At 44.4% G+C, this 27,553-nt stretch overlaps 1 protein-coding gene across 1 annotated transcript in view; it reads right to left on the reverse strand.

Annotated features, from left to right (window-relative positions):
- arhgef39 (Rho guanine nucleotide exchange factor (GEF) 39) overlaps positions 1–27,553 on the reverse strand; it is a gene marked incomplete at both ends in the record, with an annotated part of 98,534 nt that overhangs the window by 40,761 nt on the left and 30,220 nt on the right. The window contains 2 exon segments of the mRNA XM_079263110.1: positions 7,578–7,648; positions 24,433–24,551. Coding sequence (XP_079119236.1) covers positions 7,578–7,648; positions 24,433–24,551 — 190 coding nt within the window.

Raw genomic sequence — 27,553 nt, forward strand, 5'->3', positions numbered from 1 at the left:
GGTGATGAGGTGGAACGGGAGATTCTCATGGTGATGAGGTGGAACGGGAGATTCTCCTGGTGATGAGGTGGAACGGGAGATTCTCATTATGATGAGGTGGAACGGGAGATTCTCATGGTGATGAGGTGGAACGGGACATTCTCATGGTGATGAGGTGGAACGGGAGATTCTCATGGAGATGAGGTGGAACGGGAGATTCTCATCATGATGAGGTGGAACGGGAGATTCTCATGGTGATGAGGTGGAACGGGAGATTCTCATGGTGATGAGGTGGAACGGGAGATTCTCCTGGTGATGAGGTGGAACGGGAGATTCTCATTATGATGAGGTGGAACGGGACATTCTCATGGTGATGAGGTGGAACGGGAGATTCTCATGGTGATGAGGTGGAACGGGAGATTCTCATCATGATGAGGCGGAACGGGAGATTCTCATGGTGATGAGGTGGAACGGGAGATTCTCATGGTGATGAGGTGGAACGGGAGATTCTCATGGTGATGAGGTGGAACGGGAGATTCTCATGGTGATGAGGTGGAACGGGAGATTCTCATCATGATGTGGTGGAACGGGAGATTCTCATGGTGATGAGGTGGAACGGGAGATTCTCATGGTGATGAGGTGGAACGGGAGATTCTCATGGTGATGAGGTGGAACGGGAGATTCTCATCATGATGAGGTGGAACGGGAGATTCTCATCATGATGTGGTGGAACGGGAGATTCTCATGGTGATGAGGTGGAACGGGAGATTCTCATGGTGATGAGGTGGAACGGGAGATTCTCATCATGATGAGGTGGAACGGGAGATTCTCATCATGATGAGGTGGAACGGGAGATTCTCATGGTGATGAGGTGGAACGGGAGATTCTCATGGTGATGAGGTGGAACGGGAGATTCTCATGGTGATGAGGTGGAACGGGAGATTCTCATGGTGATGAGGTGGAACGGGAGATTCTCATGGTGATGAGGTGGAACGGGAGATTCTCATCATGATGAGGTGGAACAGGAGATTCTCATGGTGATGAGGTGGAACGGGAGATTCTCATGGTGATGAGGTGGAACGGGAGATTCTCATGGTGATGAGGTGGAACGGGAGATTCTCATGGTGATGAGGTGGAACGGGACATTCTCATGGTGATGAGGTGGAACGGGAGATTCTCATCATGATGTGGTGGAACGGGAGATTCTCCTGGTGATGAGGTGGAACGGGAGATTCTCATGGTGATGAGGTGGAACGGGAGATTCTCATGGTGATGAGGTGGAACGGGAGATTCTCATCATGATGAGGTGGAACGGGACATTCTCATGGTGATGAGGTGTAACGGGAGATTCTCATCATGATGTGGTGGAACGGGAGATTCTCCTGGTGATGAGGTGGAACGGGAGATTCTCATGGTGATGAGGTGGAACGGGAGATTCTCATGGTGATGAGGTGGAACGGGAGATTCTCATCATGATGAGGTGGAACGGGACATTCTCATGGTGATGAGGTGGAACGGGACATTCTCATGGTGATGAGGTGGAACGGGACATTCTCATGGTGATGAGGTGTAACGGGAGATTCTCATCATGATGTGGTGGAACGGGAGATTCTCCTGGTGATGAGGTGGAACGGGAGATTCTCATGGTGATGAGGTGGAACGGGAGATTCTCATGGTGATGAGGTGGAACGGGAGATTCTCATCATGATGAGGTGGAACGGGACATTCTCATGGTGATGAGGTGGAACGGGACATTCTCATGGTGATGAGGTGGAACGGGAGATTCTCATGGAGATGAGGTGGAACGGGAGATTCTCATCATGATGAGGTGGAACGGGAGATTCTCATGGTGATGAGGTGGAACGGGAGATTCTCATGGTGATGAGGTGGAACGGGAGATTCTCCTGGTGATGAGGTGGAACGGGAGATTCTCATTATGATGAGGTGGAACGGGAGATTCTCATGGTGATGAGGTGGAACGGGACATTCTCATGGTGATGAGGTGGAACGGGAGATTCTCATGGAGATGAGGTGGAACGGGAGATTCTCATCATGATGAGGTGGAACGGGAGATTCTCATGGTGATGAGGTGGAACGGGAGATTCTCATGGTGATGAGGTGGAACGGGAGATTCTCATCATGATGTGGTGGAACGGGAGATTCTCATGGTGATGAGGTGGAACGGGAGATTCTCATGGTGATGAGGTGGAACGGGAGATTCTCATGGTGATGAGGTGGAACGGGAGATTCTCATCATGATGAGGTGGAACGGGAGATTCTCATCATGATGTGGTGGAACGGGAGATTCTCATGGTGATGAGGTGGAACGGGAGATTCTCATGGTGATGAGGTGGAACGGGAGATTCTCATGATGAGGTGGAACGGGAGATTCTCATGGTGATGAGGTGGAACGGGAGATTCTCATCATGATGAGGTGGAACGGGAGATTCTCATGGTGATGAGGTGGAACGGGAGATTCTCATGGTGATGAGGTGGAACGGGAGATTCTCATGGTGATGAGGTGGAACGGGAGATTCTCATGGTGATGAGGTGGAACGGGAGATTCTCATGGTGATGAGGTGGAACGGGAGATTCTCATGGTGATGAGGTGGAACGGGAGATTCTCATGGTGATGAGGTGGAACGGGAGATTCTCATCATGATGAGGTGGAACAGGAGATTCTCATGGTGATGAGGTGGAACGGGAGATTCTCATGGTGATGAGGTGGAACGGGAGATTCTCATGGTGATGAGGTGGAACGGGACATTCTCATGGTGATGAGGTGGAACGGGAGATTCTCATCATGATGTGGTGGAACGGGAGATTCTCCTGGTGATGAGGTGGAACGGGAGATTCTCATGGTGATGAGGTGGAACGGGAGATTCTCATGGTGATGAGGTGGAACGGGAGATTCTCATCATGATGAGGTGGAACGGGACATTCTCATGGTGATGAGGTGGAACGGGACATTCTCATGGTGATGAGGTGGAACGGGAGATTCTCATGGAGATGAGGTGGAACGGGAGATTCTCATCATGATGAGGTGGAACGGGAGATTCTCATGGTGATGAGGTGGAACGGGAGATTCTCATGGTGATGAGGTGGAACGGGAGATTCTCATCATGATGTGGTGGAACGGGAGATTCTCATGGTGATGAGGTGGAACGGGAGATTCTCATGGTGATGAGGTGGAACGGGAGATTCTCATGGTGATGAGGTGGAACGGGAGATTCTCATCATGATGAGGTGGAACGGGAGATTCTCATCATGATGTGGTGGAACGGGAGATTCTCATGGTGATGAGGTGGAACGGGAGATTCTCATGGTGATGAGGTGGAACGGGAGATTCTCATGATGAGGTGGAACGGGAGATTCTCATGGTGATGAGGTGGAACGGGAGATTCTCATCATGATGAGGTGGAACGGGAGATTCTCATGGTGATGAGGTGGAACGGGAGATTCTCATGGTGATGAGGTGGAACGGGAGATTCTCATGGTGATGAGGTGGAACGGGAGATTCTCATGGTGATGAGGTGGAACGGGAGATTCTCATGGTGATGAGGTGGAACGGGAGATTCTCATCATGATGAGGTGGAACGGGAGATTCTCATGGTGATGAGGTGGAACGGGAGATTCTCATGGTGATGAGGTGGAACGGGAGATTCTCATGGTGATGAGGTGGAACGGGAGATTCTCATGGTGATGAGGTGGAACGGGAGATTCTCATCATGATGTGGTGGAACGGGAGATTCTCCTGGTGATGAGGTGGAACGGGAGATTCTCATGGTGATGAGGTGGAACGGGAGATTCTCATGGTGATGAGGTGGAACGGGAGATTCTCATCATGATGAGGTGGAACGGGACATTCTCATGGTGATGAGGTGGAACGGGACATTCTCATGGTGATGAGGTGGAACGGGAGATTCTCATGGAGATGAGGTGGAACGGGAGATTCTCATCATGATGAGGTGGAACGGGAGATTCTCATGGTGATGAGGTGGAACGGGAGATTCTCATGGTGATGAGGTGGAACGGGAGATTCTCCTGGTGATGAGGTGGAACGGGAGATTCTCATTATGATGAGGTGGAACGGGAGATTCTCATGGTGATGAGGTGGAACGGGACATTCTCATGGTGATGAGGTGGAACGGGAGATTCTCATGGTGATGAGGTGGAACGGGAGATTCTCATCATGATGAGGTGGAACGGGAGATTCTCATGGTGATGAGGTGGAACGGGAGATTCTCATGGTGATGAGGTGGAACGGGAGATTCTCATGGTGATGAGGTGGAACGGGAGATTCTCATGGTGATGAGGTGGAACGGGAGATTCTCATCATGATGTGGTGGAACGGGAGATTCTCATGGTGATGAGGTGGAACGGGAGATTCTCATGGTGATGAGGTGGAACGGGAGATTCTCATGGTGATGAGGTGGAACGGGAGATTCTCATCATGATGAGGTGGAACGGGAGATTCTCATCATGATGTGGTGGAACGGGAGATTCTCATGGTGATGAGGTGGAACGGGAGATTCTCATGGTGATGAGGTGGAACGGGAGATTCTCATCATGATGAGGTGGAACGGGAGATTCTCATGGTGATGAGGTGGAACGGGAGATTCTCATCATGATGAGGTGGAACGAGAGATTCTCATCATGATGAGGTGGAACGGGAGATTCTCATCATGATGAGGTGGAACGGGAGATTCCCATGGTGATGAGGTGGAACGGGAGATTCTCATCATGATGAGGTGGAACGGGAGATTCTCATGGTGATGAGGTGGAACGGGAGATTCTCATGGTGATGAGGTGGAACGGGAGATTCTCATCATGATGAGGTGGAACGAGAGATTCTCATCATGATGAGGTGGAACGGGAGATTCTCATGGTGATGAGGTGGAACGGGAGATTCTCATGGTGATGAGGTGGAACGGGAGATTCTCATCATGATGAGGTGGAACGAGAGATTCTCATCATGATGAGGTGGAATGGGAGATTCTCATGATGATGTGGTGGAACGGGAGATTCTCATGGTGATGAGGTGGAACGGGAGATTTTCATCATGATGAGGTGGAACGGGAGATTCTCATGGTGATGAGGTGGAACGGGAGATTCTCATCATGATGAGGTGGAACGGGAGATTCTCATGGTGATGAGGTGGAACGGGAGATTCTCATCATGATGAGGTGGAACGGGAGATTCTCATCATGATGTGGTGGAATGGGAGATTCTCATCATGATGAGGTAGAACGGGAGATTCTCATGGTGATGAGGTGGAACGGGAGATTCTCATCATGATGAGGTGGAACGGGAGATTCTCATCATGATGAGGTGGAATGGGAGATTCCAATCATGATGAGGTGGAACGGGAGATTCTCATGGTGATGAGGTGGAACGGGAGATTCTCATCATGATGAGGTGGAACGGGAGATTCTCATGGTGATGAGGTGGAACGGGAGATTCTCATCATGATGTGGTGGAACGGGAGATTCTCATCATGATGTGGTGGAACGGGAGATTCTCATGGTGATGAGGTGGAACGGGAGATTCTCATCATGATGAGGTGGAACGGGAGATTCTGATCATGATGAGGTGGAACGGGAGATTCTCCTGGTGATGAGGTGGAACGGGAGATTCTCATCATGATGAGGTGGAACGGGAGATTCTCATCATGATGAGGTGGAACGGGAGATTCTCATCATGATGAGGTGGAACGGGAGATTCTCATCATGATGAGGTGGAATGGGAGATTCTCATCATGATGAGGTGGAACGGGAGATTCTCATCATGATGAGGTGGAACGGGAGATTCTCATGGTGATGAGGTGGAACAGGAGATTCTCATGGTGATGAGGTGGAACGGGAGATTCTCATCATGATGAGGTGGAATGGGAGATTCTCATCATGATGTGGTGGAACGGGAGATTCTCATGGTGATGAGGTGGAACGGGAGATTGTCATCATGATGAGGTGGAACGGGAGATTCTGATCATGATGAGGTGGAACGGGAGATTCTCCTGGTGATGAGGTGGAACGGGAGATTGTCATCATGATGAGGTGGAACGGGAGATTCTCATCATGATGAGGTGGAACGGGAGATTCTCATCATGATGAGGTGGAATGGGAGATTCTCATCATGATGAGGTGGAACGGGAGATTCTCATCATGATGAGGTGGAATGGGAGATTCTCATCATGATGAGGTGGAACAGGAGATTCTCATAGTGGATTGTATTGAGGGGTGTCTGGCAGCTGTCAGAAACAGCATTATCCAACATCTGTTTACATGTACTTTACTTATTTGTTTAAATATGTTAAAAGTTAATAAATTTGATAAAGGGGAAAAATGTCAGAACAGAAGAAAATCATAAAATGCCCAATTATTCCAATAACTGTTTGAGCCTTAATAAATGTTATAACTCAGCAACCTTTAAACTGTAAATTGAGTCAGGCCATCCTGTAAAACGCTTCCTCTGGAAGGAGAGTTTGGAAAATTTTCCATAGCTTCCTTTAAAACAAACAAACAAGTAATTAGAGTGTTATCAGGCTGCGTTTGGAGCTGACCGAGGCCTTGATAAACCATCCAGCCTATTAAACATTCCTCTTCCCGCACCGCTTTATTCCATTCACTCTGTTAGCCTTTAAACCATGACACAGTCGCTTCAGTGAAGTGGGCTGATGAAAACTCCTGAAGCACTGCGATTACAACAATTAAATCCAGCCTGGATGCACAGCGAGGGGGAAAAAGAAAGCTTGAGGGAAAAAAGAGACAAAGAGAAGAGAAAGCAAACCGACACGGAGCAGAACAACAACAGAAAACAACAACAAAGCCTCTTGTGATTCTCTGGGAGTTTGCCTAATCAGATACATTGTGATTTGTCTGTATTTCTTTTTTAAATAATTCCCCTTGCAATACAACCAGGCAAATACAGGAAATTTAGCTATACTTATCCAGTAACAAACAACCCCACTAAGTTTAAAAAAGGATCTCTAATGAGAGGAGGAAGGGAAAGCAGGCCACAGTAAGATACGTTCCTTCATCTTAGACTCAGAAGCAGAATTCATTTGTAAGCAAAGGCAGCAACCAGCAATGAGGTTTTAATTGATACACATAAATAATTCCTTCTGTGCATTTGCACTTGAGTCAGATTTTCTGTTTATTTGACAACTGAAATTAGTAATTATAAAGATCCATGTTGATGTTGAAGATTTTATTTATTAATGTAAGTCCTGCTTAATATCCTCTCCTCCAGTCCATGTTAATTAAGCCAGAACTCACATCCAACTGGAACTAAGAAGCAGATTGAGTTTTCTATTTCTACTTCCTCACTAGTTAACCGCTGCCTTGACAGTTACAAGAAATGAGGAATAAAAGTAAGGAGCTCTCTTCTTTGTTCCCAAATGCAGACCTGAACAGCGTCGTCTGGCTTCCAGTGGAAAGACAAGACTTAAAAGTTGTCATTTTGCTGCTTTGCTTATTTCTCAGTGTTCATCAATCAGATGAGTGACTAGGCAAACGGGGCAAACCCCCCCAACCTCAACACCATCGTCAGAATGGAAGACAGGGCTCTTCACTGACTGGATGACTAACGGCACTTACTGGAGAGCAGCTGAAACTCTGGGTCATCCGGACTTGTATTGGCCGTCAGATCCTGCAGAAAATGTTTGTACCTGCAGACACAAAGCGAACCAGGTCAGAGTGTCACCGACTACATGAAAATAACGTACATGTAGGTGTTCAGACACATTTCTCCAACTGATATTACGGGTTCGGGGTAGGAAAATCGAATCGAAAAATCAAATATCAGGATTTTTTGCTTCACAATTTTGAAATTGATTTTTTTTTTAATTAAGAAAATCTTTTTTTTTTCCAAATAAATAAAAAGAATTCATTATAAAATTTTTTGTCGTTTTTATTGACATTTTCACTTGTCGTCTTGAGCATTATATCAGCAGAATGATGGTCTGGCTACTGTGTTGTTTTTCCTCATTTAAATGACGTGCAAAAAAAGTTTTGTACATTTTTTTGTTGTTTTAAGTCTAAAAAAATTCAATAATAATCGAGGAATCATGAGAATTGTAATTTAAATCGATTAATACTCAGAAAAAAAATGGGAACTGAATCGAATCGAGATGAAAACATATCGTCACAGCCCTACTGGTTGTTATTCTCACTTACTTTCCTTTTAAAGTAGCATCATGTGACTTTCTGACCTTTAAACTGTGTTTCTGACTCATTTGATAGCACAGAGACATTTACTATGCCCATTCCTGGACCTTACATTCTTCTGCTGCATCCCAAGGCAGAAAAACCCCCTTCTGAGCTGCGCACCACATCACCACATCACATTCCAGCAACTGGATATCAAGAAACTTCTCATTCTGAGCATCAGACTGGATGATTCATCAAACAAACCCAAAAAGGGTTAATCAGATGAAGAGAAGACAGGAGTCAAGAAACAGATGGACTTTTACTGTCTGGAGAGATCTCAGAGAAGAGACAGGATGAAGATGATGCTGGATTAGCCAGTGCAAGTTCCATAGCGCTTCTTTTATAACAACAAAGCAATGGTATGACTTTATGTATGAAATTTTTACACAGAGATTCTTCCCAATTCTCTGAATCCCTTGATGCTATGCAGACTGTGGGATCTTCAAAGTCATCACAATTTTACACTCAAGAACATTTTCCTGAAATTATTCCACAATTAATTCCACGATCCAGTTTGTCTCAGATTAGTGTCCATGTGAAAGACTCTGCCTCCCTGAAGTGCTCTTAAACCCAGTCATGCTACTGACTTGTTCCAGGATAAACCAGTCATGCTACTGACCTGCTCCCAGTTAAACCAGTCATGCTACTGACCCGTTTCCAGTTAAACCAGTCATGCTACTGACTTGTTCCAGGTTAAACCAGTAATGCTACTGACCTGTTTCCAAGTTAAACCAGTCATGGTACTGACCTGTTTCCAAGTTAAACCAGTCATGGTACTGACCCGTTTCCAGTTAAACCAGTCATGGTACTGACCCGTTTCCAGTTAAACCAGTCATGGTACTGACCTGTTCCCAGTTAAACCAGTCATGGTACTGACCTGTTCCCAGTTAAACCAGTCATGGTACTGACCTGCTTCCAGTTAAACCAGTCATGGTACTGACCTGTTTCCAGTTAAACCAGTCATGGTACTGACCTGTTCCCAGTTAAACCAGTCATGGTACTGACCTGCTTCCAGTTAAACCAGTCATGGTACTGACCTGTTTCCAGTTAAACCAGTCATGGTACTGACCTGCTTCCAGTTAAACCAGTCATGGTACTGACCCGTTTCCAGTTAAACCAGTCATGGTACTGACCTGTTTCCAGTTAAACCAGTCATGGTACTGACCTGCTTCCAGTTAAACCAGTCATGCTACTGACCCGTTTCCAGTTAAACCAGTCATGGTACTGACCTGTTTCCAGTTAAACCAGTCATGCTACTGACCCGTTTCCAGTTAAACCAGTCATGGTACTGACCTGCTTCCAGTTAAACCAGTCATGGTACTGACCTGCTTCCAGTTAAACCAGTCATGGTACTGACCTGCTTCCAGTTAAACCAGTCATGGTACTGACCTGTTTCCAGTTAAACCAGTCATGGTACTGACCTGTTTCCAGTTAAACCAGTCATGGTACTGACCTGTTTCCAGTTAAACCAGTCATGGTACTGACCTGCTTCCAGTTAAACCAGTCATGGTACTGACCTGTTTCCAGTTAAACCAGTCATGGTACTGACCTGCTTCCAGTTAAACCAGTCATGGTACTGACCTGTTTCCAGTTAAACCAGTCATGGTACTGACCTGCTTCCAGTTAAACCAGTCATGGTACTGACCTGCTTCCAGTTAAACCAGTCATGGTACTGACCTGTTTCCAGTTAAACCAGTCATGCTACTGACCTGTTCCTAGTTAAACCAGTCATGCTACCGACCTGTTCCCAGTTAAACCAGTCATGGTACTGACCTGTTTCCAGTTAAACCAGTCATGGTACTGACCTGCTTCCAGTTAAACCAGTCATGGTACTGACCTGTTTCCAGTTAAACCAGTCATGGTACTGACCTGCTTCCAGTTAAACCAGTCATGGTACTGACCTGCTTCCAGTTAAACCAGTCATGGTACTGACCTGCTTCCAGTTAAACCAGTCATGGTACTGACCTGTTTCCAGTTAAACCAGTCATGGTACTGACCTGCTTCCAGTTAAACCAGTCATGGTACTGACCTGCTTCCAGTTAAACCAGTCATGGTACTGACCTGCTTCCAGTTAAACCAGTCATGGTACTGACCTGTTTCCAGTTAAACCAGTCATGGTACTGACCTGTTTCCAGTTAAACCAGTCATGGTACTGACCTGCTTCCAGTTAAACCAGTCATGGTACTGACCTGCTTCCAGTTAAACCAGTCATGGTACTGACCTGCTTCCAGTTAAACCAGTCATGGTACTGACCTGTTTCCAGTTAAACCAGTCATGGTACTGACCTGCTTCCAGTTAAACCAGTCATGGTACTGACCTGCTTCCAGTTAAACCAGTCATGGTACTGACCTGTTTCCAGTTAAACCAGTCATGCTACTGACCTGTTCCTAGTTAAACCAGTCATGCTACCGACATGTTCCCAGTTAAACCAGTCATGTTACTGACCTGTTTCCAGTTAAACCAGTCATGGTACTGACCTGCTTCCAGTTAAACCAGTCATGGTACTGACCTGTTTCCAGTTAAACCAGTCATGGTACTGACCTGCTTCCAGTTAAACCAGTCATGGTACTGACCTGCTTCCAGTTAAACCAGTCATGGTACTGACCTGCTTCCAGTTAAACCAGTCATGGTACTGACCTGCTTCCAGTTAAACCAGTCATGGTACTGACCTGTTTCCAGTTAAACCAGTCATGGTACTGACCTGTTTCCAGTTAAACCAGTCATGCTACTGACCTGTTCCTAGTTAAACCAGTCATGCTACTGACCCGTTTCCAGTTAAACCAGTCATGGTACTGACCTGTTTCCAGTTAAACCAGTCATGTTACTGACCTGTTTCCAGTTAAACCAGTCATGGTACTGACCTGTTTCCAGTTAAACCAGTCATGCTACTGACCCATTTCCAGTTAAACCAGTCATGGTACTGACCTGCTCCAAATTAAAGTGGAACTATTCTGTACATTTCAGGCTAATTTATTTTTATTTCTGAGACCAGAAGGGCTGGGATTGATGGAGTTATTGTCACAAATGGCTTTATTTACTTCAGACCGACCCTCTCCGTAGGCTGTCAGATCAGCCTGCGGGCAAAACGAGTGGATTGAGACTCTTCCGCATTAAGCCCCGCCTCCCGCCACTGCACTACATCGGGAGCGCGCACCGCACCTGCTTTCACCGTCATTGTAACGTCTCATAAACAGAAGGATTAGGCTCATATGAACTCAATAAAAAAACAAAATACAATGTCAACACATAGCATCCAGCCCTACATGTTGGAACCTGAATCAGAGCCTGAAAACGAAGTGGAAAACAGCAACCCACAGCAACGAATGCAGCAGGATGTCTCTCTTTGGTAAACTCACCAGCCATCGTTGGAAATAACTTTATCCCACGTTTTCCACCCGCCTGATGTATTTGTACATGCCCTTGTTAACCAGTAGAAGGTAACCAATCACCGAACCTTATCCCCCGGGACGTCACAAGGATTTCCACGTAGAAAAAACTCTCTAAAACCACGCGTTTTTCGTTGCCATGGAAACCAAACGGAGAGTGCTGGAACTCAAACTCAAACTCAAACATGCGTTTAGGTGATAAAAAACAGTGTCGCTCACATGTCTGATGAGGATTCAACACTGTAACACTGTAGAAAGCTCAGAAAACTCCAAATACCATCATAGCACCACTTTAAACCAGCCATGCTACCGACCTGTTCCCAGTTAAACCAGTCATGTTACTGACCTGTTCCCAGTTAAACCAGTCATGTTACTGACCTGTTCCCAGTTAAACCAGTCAGGTTACCGACCTGTTCCCAGTTAAACCAGTCATGTTACTGACCTGTTCCCAGTTAAACCAGTCATGCTACCGACCTGTTCCCAGTTAAACCAGTCATGCTACTGACCTGTTCCCAGTTAAACCAGCCATGTTACTGACCTGTTCCTAGTTAAACCAGTCATGTTACTGACCTGTTCCCAGTTAAACCAGTCATGCTACCGACCTGTTCCCAGTTAAACCAGTCATGTTACTGACCTGTTCCCAGTTAAACCAGTCATGTTACTGACCTGTTCCCAGTTAAACCAGTCATGCTACCGACCTGTTCCCAGTTAAACCAGTCATGTTACCGACCTGTTCCTAGTTAAACCAGTCATGTTACCGACCTGTTCCTAGTTAAACCAGTCATGTTACCGACCTGTTCCTAGTTAAACCAGTCATGTTACTGACCTGTTCCCAGTTAAACCAGTCATGTTACTGACCTGTTCCTAGTTAAACCAGTCCTGTTACCGACCTGTTCCTAGTTAAACCAGTCATGTTACTGACCTGTTCCTAGTTAAACCAGTCCTGTTACTGACCTGTTCCTAGTTAAACCAGTCCTGTTACTGACCTGTTCCTAGTTAAACCAGTCCTGTTACTGACCTGTTCCTAGTTATACCAGTCCTGTTACTGACCTGTTCCTAGTTAAACCAGTCCTGTTACTGACCTGTTCCTAGTTAAACCAGTCATGTTACTGACCTGTTCCCAGTTAAACCAGTCATGTTACTGACCTGTTCCCAGTTAAACCAGTCATGTTACTGACCTGTTCCCAGTTAAACCAGTCATGCTACCGACCTGTTCCCAGTTAAACCAGTCATGCTACTGACCTGTTCCCAGTTAAACCAGTCATCTTACCGACCTGTTCCTAGTTAAACCAGTCATGTTACCGACCTGTTCCTAGTTAAACCAGTCATGTTACTGACCTGTTCCTAGTTAAACCAGTCATGTTACTGACCTGTTCCCAGTTAAACCAGTCATGCTACCGACCTGTTCCCAGTTAAACCAGTCATGTGACGGACCTGTTCCTAGTTAAACCAGTCCTGTTACTGACCTGTTCCTAGTTAAACCAGTCCTGTTACTGACCTGTTCCTAGTTAAACCAGTCATGTTACTGACCTGTTCCTAGTTAAACCAGTCATGTTACTGACCTGTTCCTAGTTAAACCAGTCATGTTACCGACCTGTTCCCAGTTAAACCAGTCATGTTACCGACCTGTTCCCAGTTAAACCAGCCATGTTACCGACCTGTTCCCAGTTAAACCAGCCATGCTACCGACCTGTTCCCAGTTAAACCAGTCATGTTACTGACCTGTTCCCAGTTAAACCAGTCATGCTACCGACCTGTTCCCAGTTAAACCAGTCATGTTACTGACCTGTTCCCAGTTAAACCAGTCATGTTACTGACCTGTTCCCAGTTAAACCAGTCATGTTACTGACCTGTTCCTAGTTAAACCAGTCATGTCACTGACCTGTTCCCAGTTAAACCAGTCATGCTAACGACCTGTTCCCAGTTAAACCAGTCATGTTACTGACCTGTTCCTAGTTAAACCAGTCATGTTACTGACCTGTTCCTAGTTAAACCAGTCATGTTACTGACCTGTTCCTAGTTAAACCAGTCATGTTACTGACCTGTTCCTAGTTAAACCAGTCATGTTACCGACCTGTTCCTAGTTAAACCAGTCATGTTACCGACCTGTTCCTAGTTAAACCAGTCATGTGACCGACCTGTTCCTAGTTAAACCAGTCATGTGACCGACCTGTTCCTAGTTAAACCAGTCCTGTGACCGACCTGTTCCTAGTTAAACCAGTCCTGTTACTGACCTGTTCCTAGTTAAACCAGTCCTGTTACTGACCTGTTCCTAGTTAAACCAGTCCTGTTACTGACCTGTTCCTAGTTAAACCAGTCCTGTTACTGACCTGTTCCTAGTTAAACCAGTCATGTTACCGACCTGTTCCTAGTTAAACCAGTCATGTTACCGACCTGTTCCTAGTTAAACCAGTCATGTTACTGACCTGTTCCCAGTTAAACCAGCCATGTTACCGACCTGTTCCCAGTTAAACCAGCCATGCTACCGACCTGTTCCCAGTTAAACCAGTCATGTTACTGACCTGTTCCCAGTTAAACCAGTCATGCTACCGACCTGTTCCCAGTTAAACCAGTCATGTTACTGACCTGTTCCCAGTTAAACCAGTCATGTTACTGACCTGTTCCCAGTTAAACCAGTCATGTTACTGACCTGTTCCTAGTTAAACCAGTCATGTCACTGACCTGTTCCCAGTTAAACCAGTCATGCTAACGACCTGTTCCCAGTTAAACCAGTCATGTTACTGACCTGTTCCTAGTTAAACCAGTCATGTTACTGACCCGTTCCCAGTTAAACCAGTCATGTTACCGACCTGTTCCCAGTTAAACCAGTCATGTTACCGACCTGTTCCTAGTTAAACCAGTCATGTTACCGACCTGTTCCCAGTTAAACCAGTCATGTTACCGACCTGTTCCTAGTTAAACCAGTCATGTTACCGACCTGTTCCGAGTTAAACCAGTCATGTTACCGACCTGTTCCCAGTTAAACCAGTCATGTTACTGACCTGTTCCCAGTTAAACCAGTCATGTTACCGACCTGTTCCTAGTTAAACCAGTCATGCTACCGACCTGTTCCCAGTTAAACCAGTCATGTTACTGACCTGTTCCTAGTTAAACCAGTCATGCTACCGACCTGTTCCCAGTTAAACCAGTCATGCTACCGACCTGTTCCCAGTTAAACCAGTCATGCTACCGACCTGTTCCCAGTTAAACCAGTCATGTTACTGACCTGTTCCCAGTTAAACCAGTCATGCTACCGACCTGTTCCCAGTTAAACCAGTAATGTTACCGACCTGTTCCCAGTTAAACCAGTCCTGTTACTGACCTGTTCCTAGTTAAACCAGTCATGCTACCGACCTGTTCCTAGTTAAACCAGTAATGTTACCGACCTGTTCCCAGTTAAACCAGTCATGTTACTGACCTGTTCCTAGTTAAACCAGTCATGTTACCGACCTGTTCCCAGTTAAACCAGTCATGTTACTGACATGTTCCTAGTTAAACCAGTCATGTTACTGACCTCTTCCCAGTTAAACCAGTCATGCTACTGACCTGTTCCCAGTTAAACCAGTCATGTTACTGACCTCTTCCCAGTTAAACCAGTCATGCTACTGACCTGTTCCCAGTTAAACCAGTCATGTTACTGACCTGTTCCCAGTTAAACCAGTCATGTTACTGACCTGTTCCTAGTTAAACCAGTCATGTTACTGACCTGTTCCCAGTTAAACCAGTCATGTTACTGACCTGTTCCCAGTTAAACCAGTCATGTTACTGACCTGTTCCCAGTGAAACCAGTCCTGTTACCGATCTGTTCCCAGTTAAACCAGTCCTGTTACCGATCTGTTCCCAGTTAAACCAGTCATGTTACTGACCTGTTCCCAGTTAAACCAGTCATGTTACTGACCTGTTCCCAGTTAAACCAGTCATGTTACTGACCTGTTCCCAGTTAAACCAGTCATGCTACCGACCTGTTCCTAGTTAAACCAGTCCTGTTACTGACCTGTTCCTAGTTAAACCAGTCCTGTTACTGACCTGTTCCTAGTTAAACCAGTCATGCTACCGACCTGTTCCCAGTTAAACCAGTAATGTTACCGACCTGTTCCCAGTTAAACCAGTCCTGTTACTGACCTGTTCCTAGTTAAACCAGTCATGCTACCGACCTGTTCCTAGTTAAACCAGTAATGTTACCGACCTGTTCCCAGTTAAACCAGTCATGTTACTGACCTGTTCCCAGTTAAACCAGTCATGTTACTGACCTGTTCCCAGTTAAACCAGTCATGTTACTGACCTGTTCCTAGTTAAACCAGTCATGTTACCGACCTGTTCCTAGTTAAACCAGTCATGTTACCGACCTGTTCCTAGTTAAACCAGTCATGTTACCGACCTGTTCCTAGTTAAACCAGTCATGTTACCGACCTGTTCCTAGTTAAACCAGTCATGTTACTGACCTGTTCCTAGTTAAACCAGTCATGTTACCGACCTGTTCCTAGTTAAACCAGTCATGTTACCGACCTGTTCCTAGTTAAACCAGTCATGTTACCGACCTGTTCCTAGTTAAACCAGTCATGTTACTGACCTGTTCCTAGTTAAACCAGTCATGTTACCGACCTGTTCCTAGTTAAACCAGTCATGTTACTGACCTGTACCTAGTTAAACCAGTCATGTTACTGACCTGTTCCTAGTTAAACCAGTCATGTTACCGACCTGTTCCTAGTTAAACCAGTCATGTTACTGACCTGTTCCCAGTTAAACCAGTCATGTTACTGACCTGTTCCCAGTTAAACCAGTCATGTTACTGACCTGTTCCTAGTTAAACCAGTCATGTTACCGACCTGTTCCTAGTTAAACCAGTCATGTTACTGACCTGTTCCCAGTTAAACCAGTCATGTTACTGACCTGTTCCCAGTTAAACCAGTCATGTTACTGACCTGTTCCCAGTTAAACCAGTCATGCTACTGACCTGTTCCTAGTTAAACCAGTCATGTTACTGACCTGTTCCTAGTTAAACCAGTCATGTTACTGACCTGTTCCCAGTTAAACCAGTCATGTTACTGACCTGTTCCCAGTTAAACCAGTAATGTTACTGACGATTGCCATTAGTTGTTAAATGTTCCTCCAGTTGTTTCTGATTTAAAGTATCTTTCCAGCCTTTAGTTGTTCCTGTTTCAGGCTTTCACAGACATGCTGCATCATCAGATTCACCATCAGATCATATTTTCCATCAAATGATAAAATGTCTTAGTTTCATCTTCTGACACGTTGCTTATCTTGTTAACATGTCGTCCCCTTCTTGCATTTCCCACTGGCAGTCTCTGTCTGAACGAACCAGCTCCCCCCAAAATCTGGATCCCTTTTTGAGGGATATTGCGACCTTGAAGTGCATTGACAGCCGACATTGATTTGCACTGTCTCTGCCTGTAGCCCAAGTCTGTTTTACAGACACTGTGGTGCCAGTCAAGGAGGCCATTAGTGATGCTGCAGAATGCGAAGCATTGTCTTTGGACTGGCATAAACAGGTGAGACATGCTACATAGTAACGGCACAGCAGTTGTGAAACATAATTTTAGTTAATTTTCCTTTAGAGGGACAAACCACTAAGCAGCTGATGAAATACTAATCTGATCACTTTTGTGTAAAGAAACAGTTTTGTTATTAAAGTAAAGAAAATAGCAGCAACAATAAATCTTATTATCATATTCATTGTAAAGACATCTCCACCCACCCTCCACATTACCAGCTTCACATTCTGGTACTGGGAAAGACTCCTTTTTAATTCTTGGTGTGAAGCAAGGTCGTAACAATCCTCAAGGATTCTGCTCCATATTGACATGAAGCATCACACAGCTGCTGCACATCACCATGAGAATCTTCGGTTCCACCTCATCACCATGAGAATCTCCCGTTCCACCTCATCACCATGAGAATCTCCCGTTCCACCTCATGACCATGAGAATCTCCCGTTCCACCACATCACGATGACAATCTACCGTTCCACCTCATCACCATGAGAATCTACCGTTCCACCTCATCACCATGAGAATCTCCCGTTCCACCTCATCACCATGAGAATCTCCCGTTCCACCTCATGACCATGAGAATCTCCCGTTCCACCACATCACGATGACAATCTACCGTTCCACCTCATCACCATGAGAATCTACCGTTCCACCTCATCACCATGAGAATCTCCCGTTCCACCACATCACCATGAGAATCTCCCGTTCCACCTCATGACCATGAGAATCTCCCGTTCCACCACATCACGATGACAATCTACCGTTCCACCTCATCACCATGACAATCTACCGTTCCACCTCATCACCATGACAATCTACCGTTCCACATCATGAAGAGAATCTCCCGTTCCACCACATCACCATGAGAATCTCCCGTTCCACCACATCACCATGAGAATCTCCCGTTTCACCACATCACCATGAGAATCTCCCGTTCCACCTCATCACCATGAGAATCTCCCGTTCCACCTCATCACCATGAGAATCTCCCGTTCCACATCATGAAGAGAATCTCCCGTTCCACCACATCACCATGAGAATCTCCCGTTCCACCTCATCACCATGAGAATCTCCCGTTCCACCTCATCACCATGAGAATCTCCCGTTCCACCTCATCACCATGAGAATCTCCCGTTTCACCACATCACCATGAGAATCTCCCGTTTCACCACATCACCATGAGAATCTCCCGTTCCACCACATCACCATGAGAATCTCCCGTTCCACCACATCACCATGAGAATCTCCCGTTCCACCACATCACCATGAGAATCTCCCGTTCCACCACATCACCATGAGAATCTCCCGTTCCACCTCATCACCATGAGAATCTCCCGTTCCACCTCATCACCATGAGAACCTCCCGTTCCACCTCATCATGATGAGAATCTCCCGTTCCACCTCATCATGAAGAGAATCTCCCGTTCCACCTCATCACCATGAGAATCTCCCGTTCCATCTCATCATGATGAGAATCTCCCGTTCCACCTCATCACCATGAGAATCTCCCGTTCCACCTCATCATGATGAGAATCTCCCGTTCCACCACATCACGATGAGAATCTCCCGTTCCACCTCATCATGATGAGAATCTCCCGTTCCACATCATCACCATGAGAATCTCCCGTTCCATCTCATCATGATGAGAATCTCCCGTTCCACCTCATCATGAAGAGAATCTCCCGTTCCACCTCATCATGATGAGAATCTCCCGTTCCACCTCATCACCATGAGAATCTCCCGTTCTATCTCATCATGATGAGAATCTCCCGTTCCACCTCATCACCATGAGAATCTCCCGTTCCACCTCATCACCATGAGAATCTCCCGTTCCACCTCATCACCATGAGAATCTCCCGTTCCACCTCATCATGATGAGAATCTCCCGTTCCACCTCATCATGATGAGAATCTCCCGTTCCACATCATCACCATGAGAATCTCCCGTTCCACCTCATCACCATGAGAATCTCCCGTTCCACCTCATCATGAAGAGAATCTCCTGTTCCACCTCATCATGATGAGAATGTCCCGTTCCACCTCATCATGAAGAGAATCTCCTGTTCCACCAGATGCTGCTGCAGCTGGAGATTATTTACTTTACCATTAATCAAAGCATTAAACTCCATATTAATTAATCCTAAATCTCTTCATCATCCAGACTCTAATGTAGAATAATGTGTATACAATGTTTTCTGATGAGGAAGGAAAACAACACGCTGCTCATGTGTTTTTACAGGAACAAATGTTCGAGGAAGATTATTCCCTCTAAATTAACAGATTAAATAATCCTGATGGAGTTTTCCTGAATCGATGGTGTCATTGTTCCGGGCGCCTCACCAGTCTGTAAAGCAGAACATAATACAGGAACTCCAGGCAACCTGTTCACCTCCTGCAGAAGAACCAGGAGCTTGGAGTTGTTTCCTTCCCACTGTCGCCAGTGTGCTTGATTAGGATGGGAGATTGAGTTGGACCTCCAACTCAACTTGTTGGTTTCCTTATATAGGCTGTGATGAATTGGTTTTCATTATGTTTTCTTCTCTGTCTGTAAAGTGTCTTGAGATGGCATTGCCGTGATTTAACGCTATATAAATGAAGTTGAATTGAATTGAATTGTAGCACAAAGTAAAGAGAAATGTTCAGTAATTGCAGAAGACCAGGTAGAGGACGAGGCAGAGGCCTCTGGTACCACCAAGCCAGCGAGAGAGGTGGTAGTTTTCACACAGCAGGTTGTGGATATCAGCCTGCTGAAGATTATCATTCTTGTGGCTGATAATTCATTGGAAATCACAGAAACATTCTGTGGTCTAATCTTCTTCATTTACCAGACACTACGTCTCTCGTCTTGTAATAACAAATATATTACAGGCGTGATTAGTGTTGGCTGCCTTGTTCTTATTAAGCAGTGAGGAGGAAAATCTAATTAAAGCAACTGTGCAACAAAAAGGGAATACTCTAATGAGCATTATTATGGCACATCTCAAGTAATGTAAATGAAAGTCATTTAGCTGCCCTGTCTCAGTCCTAAGCAGCAAAGCAAAGAAAAGATAATGAGATAATAACATTGTGAAGCACATTCACAGCAGTTCAGACAGAAAGCATGCTCTGCTGCAGGAATGAACTAATTAATGCATTTGTAATATGTAGCCGATATGCAGGTTTTCTCACTCATGGCAAGTCAGATGCTTGAACGCATCAGTGAAAAAAAGGAAATATCTCTCTAATCATGAAGCATCGTCATGTATCGGCGCTCCGAGGCGGCTGCCCTCGTCAGAAACCACACGCTGTAACCATGGGATCATGTGACCCGCAGCACTTTGCGTCATGGAAGCACAAATCCAGCATCAAGGTCCAGAATTTGTGATTATCTAATTTCACAATTTATCACGGTATTAAACACCACGATGAATTCATCGTAAAGGTCCCTCGAAGTTAGAACGATATATTTGATGGTATGAAAAATATAGGAATTTTCAACAGATGACTTGAATAGCGGTTTAGTTTATGCAGCGCTGCCATCTTGTTGACATCCTAACTCTCCCTTTCTTTAAAGAATTATGTCTGAACCATAACTAGATCAGCACAACTTCTGCCTGGAACAGAAACACCACTTCAGGTGCAGCTTTGTTTTGCTTCCCTGTGAGGTGCAGAAGAGGTTGTTGGAGGGCGACCTGCAGGCAGAGGAAGAGTTTTTCCCTCCAAACAAAGGAATCAAGTCATTCTCGTATTTGTTTTATAAAATTATGTGTGGTTTTAGAAGAAGAGAAAGATGGAGGTGGGACTGTGAAGGGAAGCAAACGTTGCAAAGGAAGAAAGAATAACTGGAAATATTTCACCCTTGCAGGAGCAGCAGCCAGGCTGAAGATAAATGTTCAGTAGCCTTACTTGACTCTAATGTTTACCGGACTCTGATATGAAACCTTATCGGAACCACGTCCGACTCCGGTTGGCGTTTGCCTTACTGTGTCAGATAGCAGCTGTTCTGCTTGTAGTCACAGCTAGAAAAGTTAAAAACCATGTTTACAATCTGGCTTGCTGAAAAAAGTCTTCCCAGAGCAGGTAGAGGTCCTGCAGCCTGATTTATCTCAGACAAATCCAGTTAATATGTTGGATTTATTGATTTACTGCAGAGCAGAGAGGATTTAGCTAGACGGAGACATCTCGCGTACTTTGTTTTGTTGTTCCGTTAGTTACACCACCCAGGGCTGTGACGATACGCTCTGGTCTCGATTCGATTCAGATTTTTTTTTGGTGCCGATTTGATTTAAATTGCGGTTCTCACTATTCTTCTATATTGCTGGTTTTTGTAGACTAAAAACAAAAAATGTACAAAACTTTATTTGCTCGTCATATTTCTTGACTTCAATGAGGAAAAAACAACCCAGTAGCCAGACCATCTTTCAGCTGCTAGAATGCCCAAAAAGATCAATAACAACTATAAACATAAACATTTTATAATGGATTTTTTTTTTTTTAATAAATAAAAGTAAAGATTTTTTACAAAAAAATTCATTTTACAGTTGTGAAGCAAAAAATCCTGATATTCTGTTTTTCTATTTGATTTCCCACCCCAACCAACAACGTGTGTTCATGTGGTTTTACACATTCGGTGTTAGGAAATGACTCATAGCAAAACAATGGAGATAATCATAAAATCAGGATTATTTCTTTGACAATATTCGTACCAGAAATCTGAAATCGTGACATCTGTATTCCAGGCCTTCATTCATCTGCCATGTGGAGATGGATCATCTCCTCAGGGGGATGAGGGACAGAATACAACCAGCGTCTCTGTGTCGATCGCTCAGCCCAGTTCAGGAAACATTTGTTTAAAAAGTACGTCTGAAGCCGACTTGAAAAGTTTAAGTTCAGGAGATGAATAATAATAAAAATGCTGTTAAACTAACGAATAAAAGAATGAACGCTGCTGAGATGACAGCAGGACACGATTCGGGATCACGGAAATCTCTCGTTTTCTTTTAACGGAAAAAAGGACTAAATTCTCTGATATCAAACTATAAAAACGTTTTAGGGAAAGTTTGACAGAAGAGTCGGATCTGCAGCCGCAGGAGGACAGAATTCCATCCTGAAGCACTTCGGCTTTCCTACGTTGGTTTCATACGTTCTGTGGAGATTAAAGCTGGGGTTGGTAATGTTGTGGGATGTGAACGTGGCGCCCTGTCTTGGCCCCTCCCCATACATTGGCTCCTCCTCCTCTGGTTCTGCTCCTTGCGTGATCCGAGGCTTTTTCTTACCTCCACTGAGCCGGTTATGTTTTTACCAGCGTTTCTGTCTGTGTTCAAGATAACTACAAAACGTTTTGAACGGATTTTAATTAAATTTCCAGGAGTTGTTGGAAATGTGGAAAGGAAGAACTGATTTAATTTTGGTGGTGATCCGGATCACCGTTTGGATCCAGGAACTTTTTAAAGGCTGTGGCGGAGGTTTGTGCCCTCCATGTGCTTTTTCATTCGCAGCTTTTTCCACCAACGATTTTCTCTTTCTCGGCTGTTTAGCAGGAGGAGGCAAATAAACCGAGCCGGGTTGGAAAATCCTTCCTGCATTTTCTCAGCCATGAAGAAGCTTACCAAATATAAGAAATGAACAACTCCATTTAGGTCCGAATGTTTGGATTGGTCAGAGTTTTTACAGATATACAGTAAACTGAGGGGTCTAACTATATTTCTTATTGTTCATGATTACAGAATGTATAGACTACTATCGGGACGAGGAACCGCTTCACCCAGAGGAACATGTCTCTCAGCAACGTTACCTACTGGAGCTTTAAAGAGATTTGGGATGGCATCATGGACATTCCCAGCATCATTCCAGCATCATTCCAAGCTTCATTCCACCATATTTCCCAAAATCATTCCAAACTTTTTTCCAGCACTACTCCCAGTGTTATTCCTAATGAGTTCAAGCTTCATTCCACTATCATTCCAAAAACATTTTAGGCTTCAAAACACCATCATTCCAAACATCCTTCCAGCATCATTCCCAAAATAATTTTAAGCTTTGTTTCAGCATCATTCCCAAAATCATTCCAAACTTTTTTCCAGTATTATTCCAAGTGTCATTCCCAAATATATTCCAAGCTTCATTGTAGCATCATTCCAGCATCCTTCTTATTATCACTCCCAGCATCATTGCAGCACTCTGTTTTGATCTGTTATGAATTATTGATGAGAAATAAATGTGTTTTGGTCCAGAGACGGAGCAGCTAACTGATGTCAGACCACCTGGATATTCACCGGAATCTAACAGATCCCAGATCGAGCCAGAACCCAAACCAGGATCTTGTGTCAGCAGTGTCTTCAGTAAACTTAGAAGGCAACAAACCTCTGCCTGTTTTTTTGTGGAAACACAAAGCCGTCCCGGCTGTAAGCAGAAGGCAGGAGGACCAGAGAAGGTAAAAGCTTTACATCGCTGATCCATCCAGCCTGTTGGTTCCCGGGAGCAGCCTGGAACAGAGATGTCCAGGACAACGTGCTCCACTCTCCAGGGTTCCTCTGCTCTGCTGATACGTTCGTTCTGCAGAGCGGCATGAATGCAGGAGTGTTCTCTGCTATTTGCTCTTCATCTGTGGCTTTCTGAGAGATGATCTGATTCCTGCAAACAAGTTCCAGGCTCAGTAACGCATCCCGTCTTGTTATTTATCTTAGACTGGACTAAAAACCTAAAGTTAAATGCTCTTTTCAGCCCAAAATCACTGCAAACATGGATTAATGGATTAAAGATAATATAATCATCCAAAAGAAAAGCTGATGTTGTGTTGGAGAATCTTTGTCTGTCCAGCTGCTGGAGACCATGAAACTCAGCATTGCCGGGCCTGGATGGAGAACATCGCATTCACCACCAGGAAACATGGATCAACATGGAATTCCTGCAGTTTTGTCTCCGTTTCACTCTGAATTGTCTGTGGAAGTGGACCAGGGCTGGTTTAGAGTGTCACTGCTTCCTGACAGTATCCAGACGAAGACCAAACTGATCTTTGTGGCACAAAATGGAACATATGAAGTAAAATGTATGAAGCCCATATTAGTCAACTATCCAACAATGAAATCGTGTAAAAACTGAAAAATCCTAAAAGTCAATCGTCATGTGAGAGAAAGATCATGACCCCAGTACAAAGAGGCCCATTATTCATGTCTGACTGGTTGTCAAAGTGGGAGGAAATATCACATAGAAACATCCCTTTGGCTCAACATGATGAAAGATTTGCTTCTTTTTCCAGAAAAGTCTTTGGGATAAGAAAGCAGCGACTCGGACTTTAACTGGGTTTCAGTTCAGGCTTGTAGTCAGAAAATGGGACGTTTAGTGGTTTTATCTAAACGACATGGCTTACTGGTTAATTCTCAAAACAGGCATTTGAAGCAGGTCCTCCAGCTTCTGGTTGTTGAACTCTGGTCGCGCTTCTTGTAGTTTCTTAAAACGTCTGAAGGCCTTGTTTTTCTGCAGCTGAACCTAAAACAGAAAAGATACGTAAGGTGAAGCACAGCCACACAGTTTGCGCGCCAGCTAACACAGTGTTCGGCAACTGGAAGGGTTTCCAGAGGACGTAACGTTAGAATTTGGTAGGTAAATATATTCGTTCGCCATATCTCACATATTTCAGCCCAGCTTTTAATCAGAAGAACGATTCAGACTAAACAGTAAAGACAGCAGGGATGTGAAGATATCCATGGGCTCCAAACGATCACAAAACAGCCACATCAACACAAACACAAAACAGTCACATAAACACAAACACAAAACAGCCACATAAACACAAACACAAAACAGCCACATCAACACAAAACAGCCACATCAACACAAACACAAAACAGCCACATCAACACAAAACAGCCACATCAACACAAACACAAAACAGCCACATCAACACAAAACAGCCACATCAACACAAACACAAAACAGTCACATCAACACAAAACAGCCACATCAACACAAACACAAAACAGTCACATCAACACAAAACAGCCACATCAACACAAACACAAAACAGTCACATCAACACAAAACAGTCACATCAACACAAAACAGCCACATCAACACAAACACAAAACAGCCACATCAACACAAAACAGCCACATCAACAGAAACACAAAACAGTCACATCAACACAAAACAGCCACATCAACACAAACACAAAACAGTCACATCAACACAAAACAGCCACATCAACACAAAACAGTCACATCAACACAAAACAGCCACATCAACACAAAACAGCCACATCAGAACAAAACAGCCACATCAACACAAACACAAAACAGCCACATCAACACAAAACAGTCACATCAACACAAAACAGCCACATCAGCACAAAACAGCCACATCAACACAAAACAGTCACATCAACACAAAACAGTCACATCAACACAAACACAAAACAGTCACATCAACACAAAACAGTCACATCAACACAAAACAGCCACATCAGCACAAAACAGCCACATCAACACAAAACAGTCACATCAACACAGAACAGTCACATCAACACAAAACAGCCACATCAGCACAAAACAGCCACATCAACACAAAACAGTCACATCAACACAAAACAGTCACATCAACACAAAACAGCCACATCAGCACAAAACAGCCACATCAACACAAAACAGTCACATCAACACAGAACAGTCACATCAACACAAAACAGCCACATCAGCACAAAACAGCCACATCAACACAAAACAGTCACATCAACACAAAACAGTCACATCAACACAAAACAGTCACATCAACACAAAACAGCCACATCAACACAAAACAGTCACATCAACACAAAACAGTCACATCAACACAAAACAGTCACATCAACACAAAACAGCCACATCAACACAAAACAGTCACATCAACACAAAACAGTCACATCAACACAAACACAAAACAGTCACATCAACACAAAACAGTCACATCAACACAAAACAGCCACATCAGCACAAAACAGCCACATCAACACAAAACAGTCACATCAACACAGAACAGTCACATCAACACAAAACAGCCACATCAGCACAAAACAGCCACATCAACACAAAACAGTCACATCAACACAAAACAGTCACATCAACACAAAACAGCCACATCAGCACAAAACAGCCACATCAACACAAAACAGTCACATCAACACAGAACAGTCACATCAACACAAAACAGCCACATCAGCACAAAACAGCCACATCAACACAAAACAGCCACATCAACACAAACACAAAACAGCCACATCAACACAAAACAGCCACATCAACACAAACACAAAACAGCCACATCAACACAAAACAGCCACATCAACACAAAACAGTCACATCAACACAAAACAGTCACATCAACACAAAACAGCCACATCAGCACAAAACAGCCACATCAACACAAACACAAAACAGCCACATCAACACAAAACACAAAACAGCCACATCAACAGAAAACAGCCACATCAACACAAAACAGCCACATCAACACAAAACAGAAAACAGCCACATCAACACAAAACAGAAAACAGCCACATCAACACAAAACAGCCACATCAACACAAAACAGAAAACAGCCACATCAACACAAAACAGCCACATCAACACAAAACAGAAAACATCCACATCAACACAAAACAGAAAACAGCCACATCAACACAAAACAGAAAACAGCCACATCAACACAAAACAGTCACATCAACACAAAACAGAAAACAGCCACATCAACACAAAACAGAAAACAGCCACATCAACACAAAACAGCCACATCAACAAAAAACACAAAACAGTCACATCAACACAGAACAGTGACATCAACACAAAACAGCCACATCAGCACAAAACAGCCACATCAACACAAACACAAAACAGCCACATCAACACAAAACACAAAACAGCCACATCAACACAAAACAGCCACATCAACACAAAACAGCCACATCAACACAAACACAAAACAGTCACATCAACACAAAACAGCCACATCAACACAAAACAGCCACATCAACACAAAACATAAAACAGCCACATCAACACAAAACACAAAACAGCCACATCAACACAAAACAGCCACATCAACACAAAACAGCCACATCAACACAAAACAGCCACATAAACAGAAAACAGCCACATCAACACAAAACAGAAAACAGCCACATCAACACAAAACAGCCACATCAACAAAAAACACAAAATAGCCACATTAACACAAAACAGCCACATCAACACAAAACAGCCACATCAACACAAAACACAAAACAGCCACATCAACACAAAACAGAAAGAAGCCACATCAACACAAAACAGAAAACAGCCACATCAACACAAAACAGCCACATCAACAGAACACAAAACAGCCACATCAACACAAAACAGAAAGAAGCCACATCAACACAAAACAGAAAACAGCCACATCAACACAAAACAGCGACATCAACAGAAAACAGAAAACAGCCACATCAACACAAAACAGAAAACAGCGACATCAACAGAAAA

Source organism: Telmatherina bonti (assembly GCF_933228915.1).
Source record: "Telmatherina bonti genome assembly, chromosome: 23".
NCBI lineage: Eukaryota > Metazoa > Chordata > Actinopteri > Atheriniformes > Telmatherinidae > Telmatherina > Telmatherina bonti.